Genomic DNA, 22,942 nt, shown 5'->3' with positions numbered 1-22,942 from the left:
AGATAGCACCAGTGTCTCCTATTTCATACATATGTCTAGTTCTCTCTCATGCAATGAAGATAAATGGTATCTTTCTTTTCACTTGCCGATGTGCAGGGTGCGACTGACATCGAACAATATACAAATTCATTTTCAGATCAGATCAAAGTTAATTTACTAAATAGCATGTTACATCATATTTTTAACTGCTCGCAATTACCTCTCTAGGTATGTTGTTGGGTTAGTTGCATTAGAATCTGCTCTGCATGTGAAGGAAGGAGGGGCCAATGGGTAGAAAAAGAACTACGAAGGCGTAGAGTACCAAGGTATTGGTGTAGTTATATTGGAAATGGAGTCGGAGACCTGTGGTGGAGTTCATTTCTGAGAGTTTGAATTAGAATTGTAGGGATTATAAAAGAGAATCAAGTAGTCCAGGGGTGCTTGGATGGTAGGGGTGGAAGAGGCTATCACAAATTGAGTAAACAAGGCTCTTAGAAAGTATTGTGGAAGTATGAGAATGCTTCATTTCCCTCTTTAGATACCTAAAAAGTTTGTCTTCAGCGAGCAACCTTTTGCCGAAGACAAATCCAATGACATGTAGATTAAGAAATCAGTTACTAGAGGTGAAAATAGATCTAGAAATCAAAAAGGAAGAAGAATGATTATTTTTTTTCCTTTTGGTAGGCAAAGAATGATAAATTAAACCTAAAACAAATTGGTTACAATTTACAACCCGATCTTAAGGCAAATAAAAAGGATGCCTTGATGCTCACAGTGATAGGGATAAAAGGTAATCAAGCTGGGAAAAAAATGGACAAGATCCTAAACACAATCTATTTTCCATCACTAGATGTAATATCACATTTATATCTTCGCAAACCACCAGATTATTTAACTGGTATAAAATTTTATCAAGTTCCTGCAGAAGCCCGATCATCTGGTCCAGCAAGGGTTATCTGGCATAAAGCAAACAAACAGAAGATACAAGAGTAATGAAAAAACAAATAGCAATATATATGTAAATTGGGAATAAATGTTAAAAACATGAGATCAGATAAACTTAAACTAGAAGGAAAACTTAATATGTTGGAATGTCATAATTGTTATTTCTGAATTTTAGTATTACATGATTCAAAATTTAAAATACTTTTATATTTTCTGATTTTATGTAGGGATATCTAGAAGAGATGCATCTCTTGGTGAATAGTAGTTTTTTGACCAAGAGATGCATTCTTTCTTCTTGAGGCAACTCTTTATAAAAGGGTGCGCTCCTTCATTAAAAGAGTCGCCAATCATTCCAAGATTTTGGTCTTGATTTTTCTAAGACTTGGTTGGAGATGATAGGAGAATTTACTTGTCTTGGCTTGACCAAACCTTATCTCTATCTCTAAATGGAGAGAAGAAAATCTGAGGGTGACCAGTCTCTCCATAAATGAAATTTAAATATTCATCTTCATTTATATGGAATGATATTTAAGGGTGATCATAACTCTTTTCTTTCTTCATATTCTATGAGTGACTAAATTTTCTTGGTGGATTTTTAAACTGGCAACTATTTTTTACCCCGGCCATAGTTTCATGTTTTGTTATTTTGTTTGAACCTTGGTATGTTAAGTAAATAATTACCATCTTAACTTGATATGCTTGGTTAACGATTTTTCAGTTAGAAACTATTTATGTTTCTATTCTTCATTGAGTCATGACAATGACTTGACTTAACATTATGGTTGTGAAGTATATTGATAACAGAATGTTCATGATTAGTGTTTTATTGAGAAAATTTTGTACAAGTTATGGAGATTGCATTATTCAATATATGTCTTATCATTCTGATGTTTTAATACTGTAAATACTAAGATAAGATGGTATGTAATCTAATAAAATGTTAAGTAAATCAATGCATTTTATTATTACAAGAAGTATCCATTGATGAGCACATACAATAGCTACTAAAAAACCAAAATATCATATTCATTTTCTGTTCTATTGTAATGATAAACATTTATATTGTGACCATCTGGATTATATCTCATGTAACGAAATGTTAAACTATTAGATTACATTTCACATTTTGCTAAATGTGGAGATTATTTTTCTCAAAAATGGGGGATTATTTAAATATAGCATGCTACTATTTTAAAGTTGCTATTTTAGAGTTCAATGAGAATGGGAGAAGTCAATACCACTATTACATGCTATTGACTTATAATCATGCAAGATGACAAAATTGAAAATTAACTTGCAAGGAAGCAAGTATAATGAAGGAGGATACTGTGATTTGAAGATATGCATCTTTTGGTGCATAGTAGTTATTCTAGGAAGAGATGCATCCTTTCTTCTTGAGACAACTCTTCATGAAAGGGTGTTTTCCTTCATTAGACGAGTTACATGAAGGGATGTTTCTTAAGCATCACTCTTAGTCAGCATCAAGATACGACTGTCTCGGACCAAACAGTACAGAGTGTACCCTACTGTACCGGTACGATGCAGTATATGATATAGAAGGCATACTAACACTCGGTATACCGTACCAGACTCCATACTAGGAATACCAATACAAAAATAGGATGACACCGATATGGGGTCTAGTACTAAGACGGCATACCTTGGTTCACACCCTTTTGAAATCTATAAATAGGGGATCATAGGGAAGCACCACTAGTGACAATCTACACAAATAGAATGTGAGAGATCTCTAGTATTTTCATCTCCCATTTTATAGTTATATTTTTTGTTATTCCCTTTTTATGTTTAGGCTTAGACTAGTTTGGATTCACCCTTAATTCTTCTTATTGGTGCACATTAAAATGATCACCAAGCAGTTCCTTGTATCTGTGGAGTATACCGCCATTAATTATTTGCACCAACATAAGGCGAAATCTACTCTAAAGAGTGTCCACTATAATGTTCCTTGACATTGTAATATTTGCCTATCTTCTTTCTTTATATTTTATACTAATTATCTTGTCTTTTGTGATCAAAAAGTGGGGTGGTAAACTTGCTCTATTGTCACCTAGATCTCGTTGGCTTAAAACATGGAAACAACCTCCATATGGGGGGTAAGGCTGTGTACATCGACTCCACAGACAAGAGCCTCATGCATTGGGATGCCCTTTGTTTTTCTCTTTTGAGATAGAAAATATGAAATTTTCCAACAAAATAATACCAATGCAATCATGGGTCTAACAATTATGATTAGTAATAATCCTATACTGAATTGGTAGCCGTGCTTAGTTTCATTGTGATTTCTTTTGAGAAATATGATTGACATTTCTCTCAAGTTGAGGGGAGAAATGTCAATCAGCAGACCCAGATCATGTTGGAAGTTTTAATGTGGATTCTAGATAATTTAGATCAATAAATGCCAACTTGCTAAGCTGGTAAAGTCTTTGGTATGTGTACAGAGTGACTTGGGATCGAATCGTGCATTTACTAGGTTTTGGGGGTTAGTGGTACCAGGGGAGGACTGCCCCTAGTTCTATAGCCCATTGTCATCTATCAGGAAAAATTAAAAAAAAAAGAAAACAATGATCTGTAAGTAACTTACATTACAATCAAAAGCAAATCTTCGAGCAAGCATCATTGCTGCATTCCTTTCTCTCTCTGATTGAAAGGCTAACGTGAAGGAAAGGCCTTTCTTAGCTTGCCAAAAAATTGCTTGGGCTGCAGCATTTCCACCACCTCTAGCCCCGCACAGCTGAAGATTAGTGATTTAAGAAGCAGTTAGAGATATCCTGTGTTTCCCTACATGCCTAAAATCATTTCTTGGTACCACAACATTACAACTCACCATTGTCAGTGACATAATAAATCACATTATTATCCTTTTATCTAGAATAATGCTCTAAACTTTTTGCACTAATATTTCAACTCTATCAGATCTGCAGTTTGTAATAAAAAAAGTCACCTATCATATATTTGATTATATGCAATACACCATGTATAATATGCGTGCACAAGCATTGGCCTTGTGAAAGAATATTTCACTCTGCCAGCATGTATGGTAACATGTCAGTCCGCAAGATGCAAATGAAGATGCCGATCCAAAGGCTAACTGAGTCACTATCCAATGAGAAGATACGTCCAAGGCTCTGTAGTCTTCAGCATGTCAGATGCTAGCAGAAGACTAGACCAAAATCAAAAGCTTCTATTTAGCAAGGACTTGATGATGCTGGATTTTGGCTGTTTCTAAGGATGATCCAGGACAACTTTTGCAAACACTTCTGGCTGATCATCCATGAGAAAGACTTGGTATGGAATTTATAAAAGGGGAAAGAATGATGTAACTTCAGAATTTTGAGAACCATTGATGAAATCCTGATTCAGTCCTCTACTTTCTTATATTTTCTTCATGTTGGAGTGTGACACATGAAATCTAAGTATTGAAAATCAAGCTAGCAAGAAAAAATAGAAAATAAAGAGGCAATTCACTTCTCAAGACACCAAACTACCCACTGTCATTAGAACAAATTACTTCCAGAGCAATGTTAAGATGTTAATGGCCTGTCTCAAGATCTAATAAAACCTCCTATCTGCAGTCCTGCCCCACTGTGCTTCTAGCAGCAAGACCAGTGGTGTGATCTCAAAGACTTGCCAAGAGGAAACAGAAAGGAAAAATACTCAAAAGGAGAAAGAACTTTAAGGAAAAACTTCTCTTTTGTATATCAGTGACATGCAAAGGCCAAACAAACAAGTCTATCAGGATAGTCATGTAAGAACTGTCTAATAGCCATGATATGTTCCCAATGCTACCAAGATCTGAAGTAGGTTTGGTGGAGATTGCATTTTGATCAATAATGCAAAAAGCTTCTCAGAACTTGGGAGAGCTTTAACAAATCAAAAAGGAGTTTGACTTCGCTTGAAAAGTTTTTAGGAGATAAAGATCATGAAATCCCAATGCAAATATAAACAAATAAATGATAAGAGTGAGTCTTGGCATGGGCCATCTCACCTAGCCAAGTCTCTCTCCCACTTTAGAAGTGGTAGGGATATTAGTTCCTTCCAATGATTTCAAATTTGAATCTCAAGTAAATAACATCCTGCAGGATATTCAAATTTGAAATAGGTAAAAAATATGAAGTAAAATTGAGCAAAAAAACATGAAGTTCATCAATAATACAATATGCATCAATTAGAGGTATCTTCATGACTTCAAGATTCACGCAGAACACATCATTAACGAGAAAGCAAACTCAAAAAATGTCTTAGGACTAAATAACAAACAGAAAACAGCTACACAATCAATAGTTTTATATGTTTCAGGCTTGTGCATATCTCAGTTTCATTAGTACTCTAAGGAACAGCCTGCAAACATGGCAGCTCCACTTTCAGACTCATACAGGTGAGTTATTTCCGGATAGGCGGATACTTTGCAAATAATACCCTGTTTAAATCAAGGTCCGCCGTACCGGTACCGGTCGGCGTACCGGTGGCGGCCCGGACCGGTATATATTAGTCCCATACCAGTTCTCCAACAATAAGCTACCGGTACCGAATTTCACGCTGATCCGGTATCGGTCCTAAACCGGACCGGTATGGACCGGTATAGCAGACCATGGTTTAAATGGCTATGGTCTCACTAAAATCAAGACATTTTCCCTCTTAACATTGCAGATTAGCACTAATTCAACATAGCTAGGTGATGAGACAAAGATTACTCTCTATATTGTTGCTCCTTCAAATCACCAAGCAATTTGTTGTTCCACAATGAACCTAGCAATCATAAAGCTGGGACTTTGTAGTAGGTGATTTAACTAGAGGCTTCAAACCTTTCCCACAATTGTTATGGCCTTATGCGTACCAAGATTAGCACAAATAAAATCTATAACCTACTAATGATGATCATAAAGAGATCAAAACCCCATAGACAACTTGGTCTATAAGGGCAAAACAAAACCATCATTTTCAGCTTTACTTCACAATATGGAATTTGCTCAATAAGCGAAAAACCATCAATTTCAGCTTACTTTGCAAAATGGACAAAATATTCATATCAGCAGTATATCTTGACACTTTTTGAATGAAAAGGGGGTTGACGTCATTGTTGACAATCTCTAGCCAAAGTGGATGTGGATAGGAGGTTCAAATATGCCTAAGCTGCCCTCACAAGGCTAAAGGGCAAAATGGTTAAATTATACCATCCAAGCTACTTGATATGATCATAAGGAGGTTATCAGTATGCTTTATCAAGAGGTTTTATGTTTCTACAAAAACGAAAATCCTAAAAAATTATATTAAAGGCTCGAGCATTATACATGGCAAACATGCCAATTTTCACATTACAGCTTTGTCCCCACTAGCCAAGACCAAAAGAAGACATCTTGTTGGGTAGCCAAATGAATTAACAGATCTTCAGATTGGGCAAACATGTATGTTTCCCTTCATATTGGTTAGAGCTTTTGAAGCAATCAGAATACTTTAGTTCTAATAGATACAGTTCAGGAGACAAAAATTGTCATCCGACAAACCCCATTTCCAGGTTGCCTTCGATGGCTCAACCCTTGTTCTCTGACTTATTGAGTGAGCTACAGTATTACGTTGTCTCAAATACAACCAGGAAGGTGAAAAGTGCTTTATCACCTCATATTTTCTTATCCAACTTTTTGGACTCTATCACTTTTATCTATCTTTTATAGTTAACATTAGATAACAATGTAAAGAATCAAGATAAATTCCAACCTTCACGATCGGCACTATGACTTTGCCCCATACACATAATCCTATCTCTTCCCTTACAAGTGATAATTTTTTTTCACATACATGCCTCTGGTACTAACAGTTTTTCAGACAATAGCTCCACTACGCAACAATTCTCTCACCCATTAAGTCTAGACATTTTAGCTTGTTAGACATGCATACAAATGAAATGGGATTTTAACATAGAAACAGATAGATTAACATTCCATATGAAATTATTCAATATCTGATACAGGTATGGTAAGTCTCTAGTTTCAGTGAGAACAATTTAAAAATAAAATTTCCCCAAGCGAGTAATCAATTTCCAATCAATAGGTTAAGTAATTGAAGATCTAAGCAATGATGTTTTGCATAAAATAATAACCATATATTTCATAATCTAGTTCATCAATTATCTTCATACTGTACAAAATAACATAGATCCAGGACTGGTCGTTACCTGCATTGAAGTGGAATAAAATTCCCTAGCCAATATTGTCTTTTCTCTACTAAGTTTGATGCTCAGCCTACCAACATGAAACACATGAATAGAGTTTGAGACATGATTTTCTCCATTCATCCGAACAACAACGACCTGCAACAAGCATCCAAAAGTTTATATTTAATTAGAGGGCCGAATGTCACTTTAGAATCCACAATTAAAAGCATAAGCTGAAAAGCCACTATCAAACTGATCATTCAATATCCTTTCTACGTTTTACAAAAATCCAAAGATTATCAAGTTGTGCCAGAAGCAATTATCACGTGCAATTAATTTGTTTGATTAAAAAAAGTTAAGGTGTGATATTTGGTTAGATCAGTAACAAATATTCAAACATCAAGAAGAGTTAGGAACAAGACCAAGGCATACTTTGAACTCGGTTTCATGTTTTCGAAGAAGTGCCTCTACGTAGCTTCCTAGTCCAGCAGCTGTTCAAGATACCAAGTCAGCATAATTTTCATTTGGATGATAAAATTTGATTATATTGGTAGTCATCAGCACACAACTGTTAACAAGTAAATAATTCACCACAAGTAAATAATCCACTGAAAACTAGCATCCTTAATCTTTAACTGAGTAGATGAAAAGTACGGTTTTTCAGATATGGTGCAGCAGAAGGAACTTCCATATTCCACGTGCACAGTACAGAAAATTTACAGAAATCTCACAATTCCACAAGCACTCTAACAATGACATTGCGCATTTGATATGAGGCATTTACAAATGTTCAGTTGTGCAATTCAAGGTTTTTGGCAATAATACCTATTGCTCATCTGCCATGAATCAATATTTATTTGCAGCAATTCTTCTTAAGAAAGAAAAGAAAAGATACTAGTACAGTTCTGGACCACCAATGTAACGAAACCACCCTCCCCACCACACCCAGTATATAAAGAAGTCAGAAAGAAGGTTGCATGCAGTTTCATGCAATAAGTGCCATCCAGTTCTTTATAACCACAGATAGTATCATTTCAATATTTAACTGGTTGCTCAAACATGTGCAGAAATCTCCAACATAGACCAAGAATCACAAAGAAGCCCACCCAAAAAAATCAGTTCCTTAAGAACATTAACATAGAATCTGACTTAATAGACACCATGGAGTATGGACTGTGCATCTAGATTTGACAGAAAGACATAACTTTTTGTATATTTTACACACTAAGATGCAAAGCCATAGAAATATGAAATGGATTTTTTTTAACATGAGGCAGTGCAGCTTTAAAATTGAGCACATAATGGCTGATATTGAGTCGTTATAAAGGAGAAAGAACCAAACCAGGATCTATTGGACCAGTTGTTGCAACTGTTATGCTTTCAGCCCCCATAACAATTTCTGCGAGCACAAAACGCCCAACATCAAAAGGCTCTGGAGCATATACTGATTTTGTTGCTCCTGCATTTTATAGAAGATAGAAATATCAAAGATCAAAATTGACATTTAGAACATGAAAACACAATTCAAAATGAATATGTTTCCCTAGCAAGTACAAATTAAAATATAAGTTGAGGAGGAAAAAAAAGGAGCTTGTGCATTGGTAACCTAAGAGCTATAAGTCTCCAAACACTAAACATGAAAATAGAACAAGAAGTGCACAGAGCAAATTATTTAATAAAGAGAATTAATAGAATAAATCATTTGGGAGGCTATCAAAGATAACATAATTCACCTATCCATGAAAGACAGCGTAGTTGATACATTTATCACGCATAGACAAGTGACAGCAAAGAAAACGTCAAGTGGATCACACAAGACATGATATTGAAAGTTGTCTTCAGTCTTATTTTACTTTGAAACCAAATGATACTGTTGTCATATCAAGATAGGGTACAATCATCATATCTGATTGTGTGTATGATCTAACATTAAACAAAAAGGAAGAGAGAATCTCAGCAACTTAAATTCCTAACAAGGGCAAGCAGTTGTCAAAAAATTGAAGGGAGAAAGAATGTCCAAGGAGGTTTTGCTTAAAACATCTACTTAATAAATTCTAGTAATATTTTCTCAGTGGCTTAAGAACAAGACCTTATTTACAAAAGTTCTTTTAAGCATCATTCAGTAAAGAATAGCAAATGTAATTCTATTTTTTTTCTTTTTTTTTGCTAAGGATAGTTTAGATGGGAATATTACAGTCGTAATTAGTGGTCGAAATGAAGAAGGTTAAAAGCATCCAGGAGCAGGAGTAAAGGTGGTTCAATGAACCTGGCGTTATCAGGCATTATCATCATCAACATCATCATGAAAACAAATGTCATCAAACTAATTAAGGCAACATCCATCTGAAGAAATAAAACAAAGGCACAAGGAGAGGAAAAAGTGACACGTGATGCACCCCCTACCACATGAATATGCATCAAGAAGATGAAAGCATGAATGCCATTAAAAGCTAAATCATTAGAACTTAGAAGAATTTTGAGAAGAAAAGAATTATCTCATGCAATTTCTGACTAACATTAAACATAATCCTTCTTTAGTGAAACAAGTCTAGGAATTGTGGCCCTCAATTAATACCACATAATTTTTAAGAAGTCTATGAACATGATTCCATGTCTCTTAAAAGGGACGATATGCTAGCTATAGGAAAAAGGAGGAAGAAAATATCTGGGTTTTTAAGAATAAAAAATTGCAAAGAATCATGAGGTCAATGAAAGTGTGCATGTGGAGAAGATCTAATATCTTTGTTCACCATAAGGATAATACCTTACCACCATCATGCAGGCCAAGAGGTAAAATGACTTGCTGCTACAAATCAAGGGATCTATTAGGGTGTTATGATAAGGTTGGAATTATTATAGATGAAATCAAAAGCAAAAACAGTGATGAGACATTGGAGAACGGTTAATGCAATAGCTTTTGATTTTAATATTCTAGAAATTGGAAAAGGAAAAAACAAAGAAGAATAAGTAAAGTGACAATAGACTCCAGCTCAGACACTCGACAGGAATAATATAATCATCCAAAATATCTTAAATCATGATCATAAGGTTCTGCAAATTATTTAACTACAAAATTAATAGGGATATTGCATGGTTAAATTTCTGTCTTTTTTTTTTTTTTTAAAGAGGAGTTTACATACAGAAGCAAAGAAAGAATGAGATATATACCTGGAATTAATTCCTTCTTGTTTCCTTCAGGCTGTATACGATACCACTGAATTGAACAAGTTGAGATATCTGGAGCAGTATCTTCTCGAGGAATAATATGTAAAGATGAACCTAAACTTTCAAGACCTTCTAGCTCATACAATTGGTTCTTGTTTTCCTTAAGCGTTCTGCTCCTTTCCAGCTGCAGAAAGTGAAAAGGCAGTGGTCAACAACCAATAATGATCAAATTCAACACAATGATGCCTTACTGTTGCATATCAACCAATAATGGTCAACGCATGTTCAGTTATTTAAAATGAATTTTTCTTGACAGATTCACCACTAGGAATTTGTTATATTAAATTTCCACTTCAAATTTGTTGCAGTATGCAAATATTGGAATGAAAAGTTGTGACAGTTCCAAGTTATAATAAGGAGCCACTAGGATAATTTGAAGCTAAACACTAAACTCAGAAATTCAGTATATTTGACCAATTAAAGGTGGTAAAGGGGGGTTCTTCTTTCAGCAGAATGGGAAAAAGTTGTCATAAAGTCCCATGACTCCCATCCAAGATGAATTCATAAGGAAGCCAACAATTTTTATCTCAGTTTGTTGGCACCTCCCCCCTAAGGGGTTGCTCTCGAAAGAGGTCCAGAGTTCAAATCCTGGGTATTGCTCAAAAGAGATAAATTCATAAGTGGTTTGACAGCAACTTCAGAACGAAGAAATCGGTAAGTTAGCAAGATGCATGGATTTGGCATCCTGTGTAAGAAATAGATCCTAGTAAATCTGCAAGGTGGTGAATCAACATAAATTCTACAAATTGTAAAGAGGCTACTTTGGGGGTGACGGAACAGAGCTGTGGTTTCTTTTGGAGTATTGACATCAACTAACAATTATAATGACCAAAATGATATGACTAACAGAATTGATGAGAAATCATTGAAAGGGAAACATGTTTGATTCAAAACAAACAGCAATAAAAGCTCAACATATGAATTGAACTAATTCAATAATCATTGCAATGATCTGAGTTGGATTTCTAATCTTTGAACTACTTAGACGTAAAGAAAAAATTGAAAAAAATATCCAAAATATAAATAGAAAAATCATAGCAAGATAACAAATAGATAAAGAAAAATATCCAAAATCCCATACTATGTATGATAGGAACTCTTGAACAACCACTATTCATTGAATGAACCATCTCACATGATCATGCATGTGAAGGGAAAGCTTTCAGACAAATTCAGAATGCCTAGAGTTCCTTACGGTGCTGAGTTTCTTCCCCGTTCTTACCATGTCTGTTTCAATCCCGACACTTTCATGGCTTAGACATGGACCGTGGGTGAAAAAAAGGATGTCTTTTTCCTTAGAAGTTTTACTAGATATAGATACTTGCATGTATGGAAAGATAGATCTATCAAATTAAATGAGTAATAAAACTTATCCGTTATTAGTGGCTCCTAAGCATTCATCTATTGTAATGCAATTTATTTTTATGCCCAACTCTTAAGTGGTTTGACAGAAAAGGGGAGAAGAATCTTGCACAGCTAACAATCATCCATATAGTCCTCACACATACTAGTTTGTTATGAGCAATGATATGAATATATTTTAACTTTATAAACTAACAGGTGAACTGAGGCTTGTCCAAGTGGTCAAACCCCTTTCTTAGCAACCAAAGGCTCATGGTTTGATATTTGGGTGGTGTGTCCCACAAGTTTGGACCTAAGTAATTGTAGTGTGCTCTCTCTCTCTCTCTCTCTCTCTCTCTCTCTCTCTCTCTCTCTCTCTCTCTCTCTCTTCCCCATAAAAGGGAAAAATGAAATAACAAGAATACCTAAACTACCACTAGTAGGATTTTTTGGTGAATAATGTACCTCTTTCCCAAGCTGAACAGAAGACATAGACTTCTCTGCATACTGAATACGCAATGCTTGAAGTTCATGTTCCATGTCCATTACCTACAAAATGTGTTCAGTCATCTCATTAACTGCAAACACAGCACATATGGTATTCAAATACAATGCCATTAAAAAACAAGAAGCTAACCACGAAAAGGATGTTCACATAGTAAATATGTATTCAAGAGAACATCTTTGGGGAAACCAAAAATAATGGACTCTGGTGTTAGATGGTACATTTTAAGAAAAAAGGGGCTCCAGATTATAATTTGCATTAAGTTGTACATATACAAGGACATGGAAAACTTACCCTGCTGGGCTGATGTAGCATTTTGATTCTTCGTGCCTCTTGAACTTCACTCATCAATTCTTGGAAATCCTTCTGATTTTGATGAATAAAATATAAAAATATAAATAAAGACACCAAAATCATAGGATGACTAGGAAAAGCAATTAGCTGAAACAGTAGGCAAGTAAAATCTGGTCCACAGAAGCAGTTAGGCGATTGAAAGACCTACAAATAAAAATAATTCAAAGGCTACTACATCTATCTTCGCTGACTTATTCTTTTATCAATTTATGAAACAGATGAGAAAAAGGTAAATCATAATAAATAGAAATCCACAAGACTCATAGTTTCATTTTTGGCTCTCTTTTGTTAAGTTTGTGACTTCAGCACAATCATAGCTCTAAACCTGCTCAACTAACAGTAGTAAATATAGTTCATGGATGAAGTAAAGTTATTGAACTAAAATTCCTTGTACGTTTGAAGTAAATATATGAAACTTGTCATGAGTGTCTTATAAAATGGTAATTCACTGCAAAAAAAATTACGTTTTCAATTAAGGCGTCATTGTTGGGATGCTCTATGCAGTGTTATTACAGGAACCAAGCAGCTATTCTGAACTCTGACCTAATCGAGCAGCATGTCAGCAACTCAAGGAAAAGTAACACCTGGCATAATATAAGCATCAAAAATAATTACGATACAAAAATAAGAAATTTGACTTCATGAAGGTTCAAAAAATTGAGTTCTAGTTCCATCTTCGTGTCTAGCTCAATTCTCAAAATACATGAAAGCATCTATCTGCACTTGCCAATGTAACCAAGCGTCTAGGAACATAGCAGAGGACAAAACTCACAATCCACTTAAGGAGCTACAAATGCTGCTTCCTTCCACAGCCAGAAGTTCAGCGTTCAGTAACTAATCACATGGAATAAAAATTTGGAATTCACGGATGTAACAACTCAGGATCTCACCCAAAATTGCTAGCCAGAAGGTATTATTTGAGTTTCTTGATCCTGTATAGGTACCCAAGATTTATCCAGCGAATAACCGATGTGAGACTAAATAAACGTCCTCCTCGCATACTTTCCCCGTTCAAGCCTTGATGTCCTCGTCAGGCAAAGGATTCAAATCCATTCAAATCTAATCACAAACACCACGATCGGCTCGTGGTTAGGCCCAATGGATCCGTGTTGCAGTGTCCCCTAGTCCACAGGTTATGGGTCAGGTCTGCTCTGATACCATTTATAACAACCCAGGATCCACATCGGCTAGAGTCGTTTCACAGCCTGGGCATATGAGACGGGTGTCTCCAAATCTTGCAGACGCATTTTGGATGGAAAACAAAACCGGGGAGGGGTCTGAGCAGTGCATTTGCATGCGTGCAGGCTCCGAAATCGGACAATATCTAGCAGGGGAGCCTCGTGTTCTCCCCTCATGTAGCCTCCACGTGGGCACTGGGTGTCTCACGTGCCCCGCGCAGGCGGGGGCGTAACATTTGGTATTAGAGCCGAGGACGGCTCTAGTCCGAGGGTGGGTTAATGAAAAATTTTACATCGGCTAAACTCGTTTCAGAGCTTGGGCATATGAGGCGGATGTCTCCAAATCCTGCATATACATTTTGGATGGAAAACAAAACCAAGGAGAGGTCTGAGCGGTGCGTGTGCGCGCTTGCGGGCCCCGGAATCGGACAATATCTGATAAGGGAGCCTCGTGTTCCCCCTCATGTGGCCCCCACGTGGGCACTGGGTGCCTCACGTGCCCCGTGCAGGCAGGGGCGTGACAAGAAAAATCTCAAAATATTCTCAAAATCTTTTGCAATCAATTTAGCTACAGCACCTGCTGCACTAGCTAATGCCCACCCTTTCAATAAAAATAATATAGAAGCAAATAAAATTTAAACAGAGATTCGAAGATAAAAAATAACTACAAATCAAATATTCTAGCTGCAAGTATGTACAGAAATAGAAACCATGGGACATGCAATTTAAAAAAAATGACAAGTACAACATACAAAATCAGAACCATTGAGGGCCTGTTTGGCATAGGCCTGGGAGAGAGTTTGTGGGGGAAGTGAAGGAGGGAATGGGAGAGGGAGAGTGCAGGGTCAAGGGACCTGATCCCCATAGGATTAAAAGGAAAAAAACCACTTAAGGTCTGCTCTTTAATCCCATAGGGATGGGGGGTCACTTCCTTTCCCTTCCTTCCCCTATAGTTGTTAAGAATATGGATAATCCTATTAGCTAACCAGCATTAAATGAGCTTTTAAAGTCAATCAAATGGGAAGATAATAACAATTTTACCCAGTTAGATGCAAGAATACCCTTATCCCTTTTCAAGTGTATGGGAATGAAGGAATAATATTAAACGAAATTGGTATAACTCTCATATTTGTATATAAAGATCAACGGATGGATAAAGAAAGACATGTATGTGATGTAGATTTTATTATATGTTGACCTTCATGCCCCCTTAGTATGGTGCTTTAGTGGAATGCATGAAAAACGAGTGTTACTCCAACTATTTGTGGTCAGTTTACATGACCCTACTCTTCCTCAATGTATGCATCCAGATTTGGTCACTATGTTGCAAGAAAGCAAGAGTACCCTTCATTCAACACAACCATAAACTTAAAAAGCCTTGTCTCATCTATCTATGATCAACTTTATGAATTCTTCTTTGTTTCATTCCAAACAAAGGCTACATCCTCTTCTCATGCAAGGCTTTTTAAATCCTTTTATCACCCCTTACAATTTCCCCAAGGTTTCCTTCAACATCTGAATTGGACATAGGGGACCCTTTTCTCAATCAGGCCTCCTTGTCTTTCTTGCACATGACAATGGCATCCCATTTCATTTCATCACCTCAATTACATCATACTTCTGTTACCCACACTATAGTCATGAAGAAAACATGGAAATAGCTAAATATATTTCCTGTGGATGTCTTGCTCTATGTCAAATTAGTGATTAATGTGAAATTTGTTGCCAACCATATCTAAGCAAGTTACTCGTAAAGTTAACAGAAACTCAGAAATCAAAGGCACCATCCCATCTATATGCTATGGGCTGAATGGATTTAAGTTCTGAGCTACAAGGTTTAAGTTAAATAGTACAACTAGCACTTTACATCAACCGATAATGAAAATTAGTTGAAATTTTGGTAGAGAGAGAGACACACTTGAAATGAAACCTAGAAGGCAAGCCAACATGGAAATCAGCCTTCTTGCTCACATAGTTCTAAACACATGCCATCACTGAGCAGCCTTAAAATAAGTTGTCATTAATAACTCAAATGCTATGTAATGATTAGTTAGAGTTTTATCTTTATCTGAAATAGTTTTCTTGTTTATCATGGAGAGTTCACATTTATGCTTCTTTTATCTTCAGGACAATAAATATAAAGTAGCTTGTTCTTACTTGCTTTATCTCAATGGAAGATATGCAAGGAGGCAAATAAATCTGGCAGAAAATTTTGTCCTTGCTCATTCTTTAGCATACTTCATTTTTCTCTTAGCCATTTTCTACTAAATGACAACGAAATAGGGTTGTCATTTGATCTTAGGTTGCTAATTCATTGATTGATTAAAGGTGAACCGAAGTTTATAAGAAGAAATGGTAGAAAATGGTAGCTTTGCTGACAAGGAAACAAAAGCTCAAGATCTAGCATGTCTAGCTTGGAATTCTACCTAGAAAACCAGATAGTGAATTGAAACAATGTAGAGATACCTATATAAGTATGAAGGAAAAGCCTTGTATAAATGAGCATTTCAGAGATGAAAGATACCAAATGAAACATAGGAGGCACATCACTCAATTCACAGGCAACTACTGCTGTTATATTATGCAATCAACAAAATAACAGGAAACTTCTTTTTTACAAATGGGGCAAGAAGGGTGGCCACCTGGCATGATACAACAGGCTGTTTTTTAAGTCATCACGGCTGCCCTCCCTTGAATGAACAGCAGTGGTTAACCTGGGAAAATATGGATGGGATGGGTTATGGGTTGCATGTGCATGCTCCTACATCATCTTCCAAATGATAGAACTGTCCATCATCAACATAAGGTACTCCTTAATGTCTCAGTAGTTAGGAAAGTTGGCACTTATCCAGTGAAATGTATTGAATAGATGAAGACCTAAATCATAATCTATGAACTCCATGTTAGATATTTATTCTTCATGGAATAGAATACAAATTTCACATATTAATCTATGAACAACTAGCCAGAGCAACTGCTTCTCCTTGAGAGGGAGGAGGACTAGGTAAATGGATAGGTTTGGCTACAGAAATGGCAATCCTGCCTGTGAATGAGAATGATTAGGTACAGATGTTGACATGCAAGCCCAAGAAAATAAAAGGACAAAAATGGAAAAAGTGATTCAGTAACTGATTTGGCAAGCCTCAAGATTTCATTGTTATCCAAATGATAACAGGTCAAAAGATTTGCTAGGTCAAACTGAAGAAGGGAAATGGACATGCTGTCCAGAAATGTAAAACACCAATGAATATGAATGGCATATACGAAAGATGCAAGTATCTGCTGCATATAATTTCATGTGATTGATATCATTATTAGATAAGAACTGCAGGAAATCGCCTTTTAACTTGTGTATAGATGACTGGCTATTTGTCTGGGTGTAAAAATATAAGGGATTAGTATGGTCATCAGAGCCGATAACCTTTTCAGCTCAGAAGGATTAAGGATGTTTTGTGAAGATCCATGTTGTGGGGATGAGGAAAGCACCTAAAAGCAAGCATCAAGTTTCTTGCTTAACAAAAATAGTGGTATCAGACAATTCATCAAAAGCCGCAGGTCAACAAGTTTTGTTTAAATCAAACAATGTGAAAGTTTCCAAGAAAGTTGGAGATCTCTGGTGAATCGATAAATTATTATGCATAGGAAGCAGATAAAGGTCATCTACATCCCAGTTAACATGAAAGAAGTACATCAATCAAGCATGACACAGCAAGAAGCTTCAGCCTTCATGCTTGTTTGTGAATTCTATGACAAGATGAAAACTATGGCAATTCAGAAACTTGTTGAGGACCTTTATATGTGGAAAAATTTGTAATACCTGCTAGCTGTTGATTTGGCAGAGGAACATATAAATTTTTTTTGTTTTTGCTCGAGAAAGAACTTTTTATTTCACCGTTCCACTCGAAACAGCCATTGAAGTTGTTTCATTCCAATACTCATGTTTCTAAAAAATAAGCATCTCAAAGCAGAACCAAGGTCTGCAACCTCAATACTGGGTACGGTACCTGTACGTTACTGGTCATGGTCTGCCGTACCGGCCGGTACGGGCCGGTACATACCAGTCCGGCCTGGGACTGGTACCGGATCAGCGTGGAATCTAGTACCGGTGGTTTATTATTGGAGAATCGGTACGGGACTGGTACGAGACCGGTACGGACCGGTACGTGACCGGTACGAAAACGGTACGAAAATGGTACGGATCTGTATGGGAATAGTTTGTACCAGTCCGGGCCGCCACCGGTACGCTGACTGGTACCGGTACAGCGGACCTTGTTACTGGTTGGTATGTTAAGGTCAGATATAGTAAAATATGCATACTATAGTAGGACCCTCTTTTCTTACTTTTTATCTCGGTACCGTGCGAAATCAAGTTGTATGGGTCAATTCAAGTCGGTATGGTATAGTATGCACCCCGCTTGGGGCAGTATGGGTTGGTTTAGTTCAGCACGAATCTGTTTGGATCGATATGAGGCTTGTATTGATTTGATAGAAATTTTCACACCGATTTTGACCCAGTATTGTATAGTATGCCCCAATCTAGGCATTTTGGGGTCGTACGGCAAACATTGAGTAGGATCTTTCTTTCATTTTTCATCAAAATATATATGGATGCATCTCTTACCAAATTAAATAAAAGCATTGAAAATATTAAACAGTACTAAGAGCATATAGAAGTCAAGACTGATCATAGAATTCGTTGCTTATTACCAAGTGTCAGATATAAATCAAGGTGGCTCTCTGCTTTTCCAAAGGCATCATCAAATTTGATTACAACATCTACCCTATTACTCAATAACAAAATGTTGTAGCAAATATGTACAATAAACATTTGATAGAGACTAGTCTTCGGTAAGAATAATTTAGATATTAGTTAGAATGTCTATGCATATTGGGGGATATGATATTCATCTTGAACAACCATGAATCTTCTGTAGGTAACCTTCTGCATGCCTAGTTGCCTTCAAGGATGAGGTCTCTAATCATGCACTTGAAAGTTTCTATACATGTTTCCTCTGTGTTGGTATCAAAGCCAATGAAGAAATAGCTTGAAGGCAGATAATCACTTCAAGGAGAAATAAAGAGGTATCACAAGATGATGCTTATCGACTGAAACAATAGATAACACGATATAGACTACAATATTTTAATACTAGATAACACATTCATCTATGAGATCAAAATTACATGCCACATATAGACTGAAACAATACAAAATCCCCTAAGAGAAACATACAATACAAAATCCCCTGAGAGAAACATACACAAATCAGATATGACATAAACTGATCAATAGTAATTTGAAAGAAGAGAAATGTCCAGTCATTGGTTAGAGTTAGCAACTTAGCTTTTCCAAATACATGACTAGGCCACAATAAGAGGAGAGGATGCATGGTTCATCATACCGGTACATACCGTCCTATACCAAGAATACCATACCATACCGGTACTAAATCGAGACCCAATAATAGGGCATTCTAAGTCTTAGTGGACCCCTGTACCGAGTATACTGACACTATACCAAGATGGTACCAGTATGGGATACGATACCACGATGGCGAACCTTGAGAGAAAGTATGTCAAAGTGGGGGAATATCTAATTAAAAAAGCAAGCCGCAAAATAGAGCCATGTATTTTGGACCATCATACTAAAAACTGTGATGTTAGCTCAGCTATACTGAATATTTGATTAAACAACAAACAATATAATCATCATCCACAAAATGAATTAAAAGTAGATAGCAAAAGTAAGACCAGATGACTACATTACAGGAGATGTTAGCCGAACCTGCTTCTCTTTGCTTCTGGATAATTTTTCATGTTCATGAAATGCTTGTAAAACTCTCTGCACTGCAGCTCTAGCACTTTCAATTTTTGCATGAGCACAAGCCCTTTCCTCTTCAACCAACTTTTTGGCATCTTCAGAAGCCTAGAAAGAAGATGAACTTCTTAAATCTAGTAGAAACTCATCACTAGAATATGATAAAGATAACTCTACTGCTAGTTATAAAATAGAAGAACTTAATGGTATTGGAACTTAAGGGTGTTGACTTGCCTTTAGTGTGATTCTATGACTTGTCCAGCAGATTTTTTTCTTTTAATAAAGAGCCATGAGTATGACGGTGTCATGCACTGTTGTAAGATGTTTTTGAATGAATTCCTTATTTCTTCTCTATTCCTCAAACTTGTATCACCAAGGATTGAAATCCTAATATTGGTACTTGTTAGGTAGGGATCCCAGGCCAGTACCATGCTAGGATGGGTCGGAATGGACTGGAATGATCATTAATAGTAAGAATGAAGAGAAACAAATTAAAAAAAGAAAAAATGTCCCATGATGTCAGACCATCCCAATTGTCTCCATCCAACCAATACCAACTGATAGTTGGGTTGTCCTGGTTCATGAGTCACTTGTTATCCTAGAGGCATTCCGGTATAGTTCACTTGTCGGAATGGTATATACAAGCACTAGACAGCAAGACAAACCATGATGTAAATCCTTGCATACCACTATCCATATTAGAACAATTATAAGAGATTTTGACCATGTATCGTAGCATTGTCCATGTATATACAACACAAGGTCACCTACTTTGCATATATTTGTGTAGATATACGACCAATAACAAGTGCATCTAATAGGCTTGGCCCCTCATTGGACAATTGCATCACAAAATTGCAAAATTTGATCCTTAAATTAGATGATACCATACAATGAGATCAGCATTCTAGGCATTTAAAATAGGAAAATTGTATAAAAATTTATTCAAGATGCCCATTATTGACAAATGTCCACTTCGGAATGTAGCTTTCAACTCTAGCTTCCATACGAGGTGAGAAGGCAATTGTACCCTTTGACTCATGAAAAACTACGAGATGGCCATACTTCTATTTCTATCCCTACTCTATAAATAGGGAAATCTCTACTTTTCTTTTTTTAGCAATTTTGATTATAGAAGAGCATATACTTTTAATGCTAGTAGTGGATGCCCACTGTTTTTTCAAGTAGCGAACAACACTGGTGCTTTAACACCAATTAAACAAATAATATGATGATGCGGAAAAGAAAAGGAGGAAACATAATTTGCCCATCTTCTCCTCCATTCTTTCCATCCAAATGCACTAAAATTGTCAATATGCCACCATGAGACTCTATCACAACATACCAACTACCACACCAGTCCAATGGGCCAACGCCCTACCATACTCCTTACTCCTTAGCATCATCAACAAAAGAAGCTCCCAAATAAGATGAACATGTGGAGTTGATGATGTTTGGTAATGGTGGGGTGAGGCGAAAATGGCATATAGAGAGAAGGTCTAAATATCTAGATGGTGGGGACCGAGGGGGTGGCAAGAGGGGCCCCAAACAAGGAGAGAGAGGGAGCAATCCTTGTCAATGACAAGTTGGTGGATTAGAGTGCAGAGGTGCACTAAGGAGGTGGCAAAGCAATGGCTTCTATCAGGGTCAAAAGCAAAATAGCCATCGGACTAGTTGTGATTGGAGATAAAGAGGATGAGGGCTAAGGTTTGGTGATGGAGCAGGGGGAGGAGGTGCTAATTGGAGCTCTATGATGGCTGCTTCCTGCCAGGGTGGTGATAGTAGCATTATCGCCTGATAGCAGAGGAGACTAAGGCTGCAAATAGGTCGGGTTGACCCATGACCCGACCCAACCCGCCCCTGTTAGACCCGACCCGGACCCGAATTGGAGGATCTGCGGGGCCGGATCGGTCCTAAAATTGGACCCGTTCTATTTTCGGGTCAAGTCTGGATTTACTGAATTCAGACTTAACCAGACCCGAGAGACCCATATATAACATATTAAAGTATTACCATAAATAATAAATAAATTGGCTAAAAATTTGTTTGCAACTTTGTACTGGTTTCCCACACGTAATGTTACATTAAATGGCCATTTGACTTATGAGGTAGATCAACTAGCCACGTAATATTACATTAAATGCCCATTTCACTTCATGAGGTAGATTAGCCAGAGCATTTATGGCTATAGGTAGAGAGACATAAAGCCAGGCCTCTCAGAGATAGCTAGCGGCTAGCTAGCTGACCCAGCCCACCATACATGGGTTCGCGTTGCAGGAGCTCGTGGCATTTTTCTTTTCCGCTGGCATCTGGAGCTCACATTCTCAGCGGCGTCACAGTCTTCAACCGATTTTCGCATCTCTTCTCCGATCTCCTCGGCCCCATACCCACCACCTCCCGATCCCATCCGACCACAATAGTGGAGAAGGAGAAAATAAAAGAAAGGAGAGCGTCCGATCTTTTTCTTTTTGTCCTTCAGTGAATCAGGACAAGATGGGGCTAGGAATTAGAGGAGGAGGATTGACGGGTCTCCACCTGGCGCTGGCCTTGGCGATGGCCTCTCTTTTTGCCTCGCCCACTCGATCCTTCCGCTTCGATCTCCAATCGGGCAAACCCAAGTGCATCTCCGAGGACATCAAGCTCCACGCCATGGCAGTTGGCAAGTACAACATCGTAAACCCCGATAACTCCAGCCCCCTTCCCGACTCCAGCGGCGGCGGCAGCCGGATCGGGCTTTGGAGAGGGTGGCAAGGAAAAGGACTGAAGCGAGGGACCCGACCCGACCCGGTCCGACCTGATTTTCTATCGGGTTGGGTCTGGGTCCAAAATTAGGATCCGAACAAAAAAACGGGTCAAATCGGGGTCACTCAGGACCAGGTCCAACGCGACCCATTTGCACCCCTAGAGGAGACTGATGGTTTTTCTCTGCCTTTTTTATTGTTATTATATTATTTTTAAGCCACCTTGGAGTTTTATCTTTCTGATCCTTCTTTCAGCGTCAGATGGCAAGACCACAACTGAATGAGCATGATCGGTAAGCATCTTTCTGATCCTTAAAGTTTTCGGCGACGCATTTCCATCTTTGTGGCCTACCTATAAGGATGATCGGTAGTTATCAACTGAATGAGCATATAGTTGTAAAAGGGTAAAAATTGGATTCATACCAGTTTACTAGTTTAAAGTTCTTTTTTAGTAAGTGTTTACCAATTAAAAATTTGTAGTATAAGTTTAACCGGTTTACCTTAAAGAACCCCATCAATATCAACATATTAAATAACAGGTGTCAAGAAAGTACAGGAAAGGATCACGGTATTTAAAATTTCTATAAAGAATCAAATCATTTCTTATGACTTTGACTTCTGGGACCCAAATTCTAACATTCACTCACCTCCAACTTTTCTTGTCAAATATCATAGTTTTTAATGCCA

The 22,942-nt window shown here is 37.2% G+C and overlaps 1 protein-coding gene across 4 annotated transcripts in view; it reads right to left on the bottom strand.

Moving 5' to 3' along the window:
• Positions 1-652: 652 nt before the first annotated feature.
• LOC120112706 (stomatal closure-related actin-binding protein 1-like) overlaps positions 653-22,942 on the bottom strand; it is a 31,160-nt gene continuing 8,870 nt past the window's right edge. For 3 of the 4 annotated variants that reach the window (XM_039132287.1, XM_039132288.1, XM_039132286.1), the window contains 9 exons: positions 19,482-19,622; positions 12,459-12,530; positions 12,125-12,208; positions 10,262-10,442; positions 8,436-8,552; positions 7,526-7,584; positions 7,115-7,249; positions 3,527-3,676; positions 653-935 (listed from right to left, as the gene is read on the bottom strand). In XM_039132287.1, the coding sequence (XP_038988215.1) occupies positions 891-935; positions 3,527-3,676; positions 7,115-7,249; positions 7,526-7,584; positions 8,436-8,552; positions 10,262-10,442; positions 12,125-12,208; positions 12,459-12,530; positions 19,482-19,622 (984 nt within the window). In that variant the 3' untranslated portion in view covers positions 653-890. Of the gene's footprint in view, positions 936-3,526; positions 3,677-4,930; positions 5,019-7,114; positions 7,250-7,525; positions 7,585-8,435; positions 8,553-10,261; positions 10,443-12,124; positions 12,209-12,458; positions 12,531-19,481; positions 19,623-22,942 lie in introns of all 4 variants that reach the window. The other variant, XR_005514320.1, reaches the window with a different exon arrangement.

Source organism: Phoenix dactylifera, chromosome 1 (assembly GCF_009389715.1).
Source record: "Phoenix dactylifera cultivar Barhee BC4 chromosome 1, palm_55x_up_171113_PBpolish2nd_filt_p, whole genome shotgun sequence".
NCBI classification, from domain to species: domain Eukaryota; kingdom Viridiplantae; phylum Streptophyta; class Magnoliopsida; order Arecales; family Arecaceae; genus Phoenix; species Phoenix dactylifera.
This window is presented reverse-complemented; position numbering and strand designations above follow the sequence as displayed.